Raw genomic sequence first — 7,704 nt, forward strand, 5'->3', positions numbered from 1 at the left:
CTTTTCACAATTTATGATGTTAGCATAACTCGACCTTGCAGCCTGGCCTTGTTTGCTTAGCAGATGTTGGCTATCTTGCCCCATCCTGCCAAGCAGCTGCCTTTCATGAAACACTGTAACAATGAGAGTTTTTAGGTTTGGTGAACAAACAATACTGAGCTTGTCACACTCCCTCCTGCTGCTCCTGGGCTTGCTTCCTCACCAGATCTAGCCAGGGGTAGCAGACAACTTGTCAGCAATTCAGGGCACTTAGTGATCCACTCAGATGGCAATTGATAACAGATGTCAAGATCGCAAAAGTCCTTCAAATCTGAGAATTTCTCTGTGCCTTCACAAGGGTTAGAAGTCTGAAAAGGCAGCATTGTGCACAGCGAAGGTGAACGCGAACATAAATCGGGCAAGTTTCTCTCACATCCATCCAACCTTGTAAAAGAAAGGCATCACTTATTCACCTATGTGGAAAATACGTACCCTGCCACATCCTTTTCACCTATAGCAGAGATCACCAATGCAGCCAGTCTGCCAATACAAATGCAGTTACATTGGATCTATGCCATGTACAACTGCCGTTTTCAAAATGGGTTGTCACCCTGACATCACTTGGTGGCCCATAGGATGCTGCGAATATGATTTGATTGCTGCTGAAGGAAAAGCAACTTTTATGGACTCTGCTGGAATTGCAGCGAGCTTCAGGTGAGGAAAACACCAGGGCAAGAAAAGTAATTGTACATGGCATTTGTTCCTTTAACACATAGCTAGCCAGTCTCAGCTGCACTTACTCATGAAATCTCTGTGTTCATCCTAGCACTGAACACCGTATCAGGGAGGCCCTTGCCTTCCTGGCCTTGCTGCCCTGGGTCCCCTTCCCTTGCCAAGCAGCCTCACCCCTGCTGCTTATTAACAATCCCCTCTCCGCCGTCTCTTTTCCAGATTGAAGAGTCTTAGCTCACTAGCCACAAGAAACAGAAAACTGAACCACTGTTCCATGTCAAATCCTTCCTAGCCGATATGTAGCTTTCAGTTTGATTCAGCACGCTGTGCTTTCTCATGGATCATTCAGAAACTCAGGACATCTTTCCCCTTGGAGTCCAGGATGTTCTCTGAGTGCTTTTCCTCCAGTGACTAAGATTAGAGCATACTGCCTGCAAAGTCTTGTGCCTTCAGCCCCGGATTTGGTTTGTTTAGGAGAAGGTAGTCCTTTCTTGCAAGTCAAATGTGCAGAGAAGTGTAGAATGGTCTCAGACAATTATATTCCCCAAAGGGCAGAGAAAATCTGTCAGCTCCAACCATTCCCCAAATGGCACGAGAAGGAAAGGCCCACTTAGACCACAGAGTACTTCTAATGCTGTCCTGTGCAGCATTAAAAAGAATGGGATTGCATGTGGCTGGTTTTGTTCCACAGACCCCTAGCAGTACTGTGTATCCAAACCAACACAGCACACAGCGAAAACGGAGTGTAGTGGATGGACAGATGGCATTTTCTTGACATACCAACCTCAGTCATGCTACCAGGGAACAAAAAGGACTATTTGACAATACCTGGACTTTGTGGAAACTGGGATTCAAGTTTTTAAACTCTTTCTGGGCTTCAGAGCTCAGAAGCAGCAGACAGCGTTTGGTTGCCTCATGGCTGCTCTCCCCTCAACCCTTTGTAACACCCTCCCTGCTGCTTTTTGCAGAATTGCTTCCCATGGGGGCACCAGCAGCCACGTTCACCATGGCAGCTCCTTTACAACAGGTCCTGTTGGCCCAGACCAGCATAGGCACAGTTCTGGGCCCAACTGTATACCTCCAACAGGAGGTATAGATTTTAGTCAACTTTGTTGAATCTGCACTTTTACTGCTCATTTTTACAGAGGAGGTTTTCTCATTCATAAAACAAATAGTTCTATCCCTTCTACAGTATTTGACTGTGATACTATTTTTTCATTCAGGGCACAGACATCTTAAAATGCTTCTGGACTTTCACCAAATAATATTTCTGTCTTTTTCTTAAAAAATTACTGGGTTCCAAGCACAGTGCCACTGGTCTACATTTTCAGTCTATCAATCGGAATTATCTGCTTGCACAAAAATTAAAATAAGAACAAAATTGGAACCTACATTAAGCTCCCAAACCTGGTTTTCAACAGATGTCGTTCTTTCAGAAGGCTGATAAACATCACTTCGTATCCCTAGTGACACCTAATGGACCAGTTTAAAACAAGAGTCAAATGCTTGTGTTTCACGGTGAGGACATTAGGTGGACTCTGTACCTCTCTCGTGTGTAGTTTTAGGAAGCCGCTTACTATTTCAGCCTTGATTTTCTTCATTTCTTTGCTTTAAAATAATCATCAAACAAAAGCACAATTAAACAAGAGAATAGCTTTTTTTTTTTCTTCATGTTATGTAATAAATACTTCCATAATAAACATTGATAGTTTTATTTGCATTGTACCTAGAAAGTGCAGAGTGACAGACATGCTTATTTCAGTTTAATAACAGTTTTATAATTGTCTAATAACCTCACACACTCTGCTTCTTAAGAAAATATTTTACAAATCCTGAGGTTTTTTAATATTTTTTTTTTTTTAGTTGTAGGAAAACTCAGCTGCTTTTGGCTGTAAGGGAAGCAGAACATAATGTGCACAGTAAACCTTGAAATGTCATATCTTTTGAGATACTTTTTTGCTTGAATACTCATGTTAACTATAGCTAATGCTTTATGACTCTTTTGGGAAGACCAGTATTTGCAGTTCTCCCATAGACTTCATAGCAGCTATGTACATGTGCTTCCCTGCTGCCAGCACCATCATTTTAAGTTATATTTAATTTGACTTTGCAAATGGTTGAGGCAGCTCCAGATACCACCATGTGTCTCCTTTTTAAATGCTTTTTAAGTCTTGATACTGTAATTTACAGTTCTGCATTCTCCCAACAGAAGGGAGATTGCTTAACTCAGCAATTAGCATTAATAATATCTTTAATTTGATAAACTGTAACCTAAAGAACCTTCCTGCTAAAGATTGTGAAATAGCAAACAACAACATCAAGAGGATTATCACCTCAAAAGGCAACACGAAAGATTTCCCTGTACGATTCTTGTGGGTATGAGAGAGCTGAAGCAGCCCACCTTTTCAGACGAACGCTCTTCTCATGTTTTTGAAGCTGTATCTCTTAGGCATCAGCTTGATATATTTACTGACAACACTTAGAGGAAATCTTTTAAAACTATCTGGAAATACAATGGCAAATTTGGATAATATAGTTATTTGGTATGCTATATGAAGATAAGGTCAAGGTAATAATAGGAGCTGTAGGGTTTACCTTGCTTAAGTTCAAAATTTAAAAAAAATATTCTTAAGCTGTTTAGTGACTTCATATATGGATACATTCTGGTTTTTAAAAGAGGATCTAAATGCTAGTCTAAACCACTTAGTCAATAATTACTACCCAGTGTATCGGGTTTCAGATTGTGTGGTGCAGTAACCCAGACTAGGTAATGACATGTTTAGTTTGCAATGCTTTTATTAGAATAAATAGAAGAACCACCAACTAACATTCATAAAATCAATGTTATGTCACTGAAATGAACATGGGAAATTACATCAGTCAGGAAGATGTTGTATTTGGAGATGATGATTTATGACGAAATGGTAGACTTTCTATATGCTCCCTCAGAACAAGAGACACAGCTTTATAGTATGTGCAGCACAAAGAATCCCAAATGCATTCCTGGAAGAAGAATGCTTTGCTGAAGTTTAGAATGTTATCTGCAAGTTGTCCAGGCATCAATTCAAGAATAGTGGCCCAGTGAGTTCAATAGAAAGGATTATTCAGATTGTTTTGAAAGCTGTTTATTTCACAGAACACCTGTAGAGAAACCAGATTCTCAATAGCAGTGGCAAGATTTCTCACAAAAATCAAAACACTGGCCCTCTCTCTAAAGTTGTTCAATGACAATGGGAAATACTCCTAAACTACCTCCTGAAATTCTTAGTCAATTCTGAATACACGTCCTGAATACAAGTTGTGTGAGCAGAAATACCTGCACATCAAGATCTGAAAAGTCACACACTTCTTCAAGAATATCTCCCTAGATATTGAAGGCTTTCCATTTGGAGAAAATATTGAAGTGATGAGATTATACTACAATACTACAGTAAGGGGAGTCTGTTTCTGAGGGGAAGGCAAGCATTATTTCCAGCTCTTTTTCTCCTTAGGGGGAACAATATTTGCCAAAGAAGAGGATGCTGTTGGTTGGATTGTGTTTGATCAAGAAAAGGAAAGGGTGGTCAGCCCTAAACTCTTCAAACTCAGAGGAATGCTTGATGTCTCCCATCACCCCTGCTGAGCCTGCCATCTCGGTGCCCTCTTCATTAACTTCCATGTACGCCTCATGCATGGCCTCAGATATCTTCAGGCTCTCTGCTGAAGAAATGCCAGACAGATTGGCCGAAGGGCTGAACAGGTCGGTCATACCCAGGGCCATTAAGACAGATGTGAGGTTATATTTTTCCACAATCTTCATGCGCGGGAGGTACACTTTCACTCTCTTCTTTTCCATCACATTCGGACTGGTCCACTCTGTAAGTTTCTCAAAGCTGATCTTGTTCTCAAGCTGCAAAGAGAGGCAGGGAATGAAATGCCTGAGATGAGTGCGATGGCCTTCATGGCTGTGTTTATACCACTTGTTAATATTTCTCTCCATTTACTTTGTGTACACAATAGAACTGATACTTAATCTTAAATGTATTTGTTTATCCTGTGTGCTTCCTTATGACTACAAACTATATCTTATCTGTCTTGATGAAGTTCTCCAAAACGTTGTCATCGGAAAATTTCTTCATCAGATCAAAGCTTTTTTTTGTGAAAATAAAGTTCTTGAAAACAATAAATCAAATTGACCCCCAAAATTTTTCCTCCTGGAATATATTTTATTGATCCCTTCCCTCATCTTAGTTTCTTTCTAACACTACTTTTCCCATTTTCCTTTCACTCAGCTCTTGGAATGCTTTCCTTGTAATTTCCTTTTTTATTTCCCCTTGGATAAACTTTTCTTGTTTAGCAAAACATTGAGTGCTGTCCTGTAAGACCGAAATCACTTGAAATGAAAAAACCCTGCTAGCATATCTGCTTCTGGTACCTGGTGGAGATCAGTGTGTATAGCACCATCCTCTTCTGCAGCACTATGCTCCTGTACCTTCATTTTATTAGACTGAGTCAAGGGCTCTCCTAAGAGGTCAGTCTCTGCCTGGGCACCTGGTAGCACCTGGGCGGTGTTGTGCTCCCCTGCCTGCCCAGCACAGCCATGGTGTGGGCAGCTGGGGTGTACATGGACAGCAAAAGGTCTGACAGTAGCCAGGTCCCACAGAAGCAGTAACTCTTCTGCTTCCCCTGCCGGGGCCATACCTGCTCCAGGCCAGAGATGTCATCAGGCAACAGCACCAACATGCTCAGCTGCCCGCTGGCATACGGAAGCTCCAGGATCTTCATTTTCTCTGCGGGCACCGCTGCCACTTTGAAGGTACCGTTTTGACACATCATTTGCACGGGTCTGCTTTCTTGCTGCGAAAACAGAAACATGAGAGGATGTGACCAGGGAGCAATTTTTTCTTTAAGGAGGCAAATATGCAAGCCCTTTGAAAGGGGCAGAGCTTGATCTTCAAGCATGTCGCCTTTGAAGAAGAGCTGTGTCCCTATTTTCCTCTCTTGCTTGCTGTTGTGTCCCGGAAGCCTGGTCAGACACAGCTCTTGCAAACACTGCTTGGCCTTAGGCCCAGGCACTGACAGTGAGAGGCCCAACTAAATCACCCAATCTGTAACAGCAACAGGTTGTATGTGTAACACCCAGAATGCGGGCTGTGTGAGCCAACAGCTGTCCTGGCCAGGAGTTGTGTCCATGCTCTCCTCCTACCTCTGACACATTGAAGGGCACTTCCCGAGTGTGTTCTTCTTTAAACGCCGTCTTCCATATCCCTTTGAAGTAAATGGCATTCACAAGGACCAGCGCAGTATCGGGATCAACAGAACCTGACACAAGGAAATCTTGTATCTGTCCTTTAAGAAAGAAGAAGGGCAGAGAGTGATAAGATACACCTCCTCTGGTGTGCACAAATGCCTGCTATGAAGGACATGGGGCTGGGGGGTGCCGCTTTGCAGAGATTTGTTTTCATAGCAATAAACAACCTGCTCTTTCTTGCCCCACTTTCTCCTCTACGAGGAGAGGAAGACAAGGTAGATTACAATAGGTAGTGGGAAATATCTGCTACCCATTTTTCAGTCCTTACCATTTGTCTCTTTCTCCACCCAGGAATTAACGAGCTGTCTTGCTTCCTCTGTAGCTGTTTTGAAGTTAACTTCTTCCAGCCCTGCTTTGTAGAATTTCTTTGCACACTTTATGTATTCCTGTAAACAGAAGGATTGCAGTTCTCAGACTGATGAGAACTTGCAAATTTATGAATGTGAAATACAAGACAGTGAAATGAAGCAGAATGGTTAAAAGAACAGTGAACACCCTTGTGTTTGAACACGTCTATCACAGCTGTCTTCCTGCAACTGAATCTTAAAGCTGGACAAGAAAAACTACTTCACATATTTAGGTCTGTCACTTTTTTTCAGAAAGGACTTTAAGTTAAAATCTTGAAATATTTTCTTAGTTTTACCAGAACACTTTCAGTTTAACAAACATTTTTAAGGACAGACACTGTTTGCTTCCTTCTCTTGGTGCCCACTTTTTATTTTGAATAATGTGTTCTCGTATTCTTAGGTTTCCAAACCAAAGTTTCCTTTCACTGGGAAGGTTTGATATTTGGCTTTGAAAAAATCCAAATTTGACAATTTCAGTCTTCATGCTTTCACATCATAAAATGTATTTGATTTTGCTTACAAGTTACATTTTTCATTAAAAGCCATTTTATAGAAAATGAAGAGTAATCCTTGTGACTGTTGCAACATGGGCATATTTTATGCCGTTATACTTTTGCCTGGCCTCCACCTAACAGCCACAGGAAGGTTCAAACTTGTTCTGAACCAGTTCCCCTCATGCCACACAACCACCTCTTCGTCAACAGTGGGCTGCTGTTGGTTGTGCTTCTCCAGGGTAGAGTCACAGGGGCCTTTACGGGGAATCTCGCTGAAGTCAGGTCACAGTACAACTCACCGGAAGAACGGGGCATGTTTTTTCAATATAGAGTCTGTCAGCCATCTTGAGGGAGTATGTAGCATTCGGCATGGTGATGTCTGAGAGAAGATCCTTGAATGAATTGTGGATGTATTCTGAAGTGCCACACTGAAACAATGACATGAAAATAAGAGGATACATTGCATTAGCTTCTTCTTACCTAGGAAATAAGACCCTAAGGGATTGTCCCTATCAGTAAGAGTCATACTGCAGTGGAGTCCTCCCCCACAGGCTGTCACCACTCCTCCACCTTTGGGACAGCAGGTGCTGTGGTGATGGTGCATTGAACCGACAAATTCATCCTTCTAAAGATAGGTCCCCTGAAAAGAGTTCAGCTGTGTTCCTGTCACTGAGACTTCTGGGCTCTTCTCTGCCCAACATCTTGCTGCCCTGCTTTGGAGTCTCTCAGCTGCGAGTCTGACTGCTGTGCCCTGGCTCCAGGTGCTGAGCCTCTTTCACGTGCCGTCCCCAGCAGCACTTGCCCAGGAAGGCACCCTGGTGCCCAAAGCATCCTGCCCCACACTGTCACTTGTTCTGGTACA

The 7,704-nt window shown here is 42.3% G+C and overlaps 1 protein-coding gene across 1 annotated transcript in view; it reads right to left on the reverse strand.

Moving 5' to 3' along the window:
- Window positions 1–4,113: 4,113 nt before the first annotated feature.
- Window positions 4,114–7,704, reverse strand: part of LOC104286645 (ovalbumin-related protein Y-like) — a 6,613-nt gene continuing 3,022 nt past the window's right edge. Inside the window, exons 4-8 of the mRNA XM_009885259.1 lie at window positions 7,142–7,270; window positions 6,270–6,387; window positions 5,897–6,039; window positions 5,392–5,547; window positions 4,114–4,600 (exon numbers count right to left, since the gene is read on the reverse strand). Of these exons, the coding sequence (XP_009883561.1) occupies window positions 4,199–4,600; window positions 5,392–5,547; window positions 5,897–6,039; window positions 6,270–6,387; window positions 7,142–7,270 (948 nt within the window). The 3' untranslated portion in view covers window positions 4,114–4,198. The remainder of the gene's footprint in view (window positions 4,601–5,391; window positions 5,548–5,896; window positions 6,040–6,269; window positions 6,388–7,141; window positions 7,271–7,704) is intronic.

The sequence above is a fragment of the Charadrius vociferus genome, unplaced genomic scaffold (assembly GCF_000708025.1).
Source record: "Charadrius vociferus isolate BGI_N301 unplaced genomic scaffold, ASM70802v2 scaffold565, whole genome shotgun sequence".
Classification (NCBI taxonomy): Eukaryota; Metazoa; Chordata; class Aves; order Charadriiformes; family Charadriidae; genus Charadrius; species Charadrius vociferus.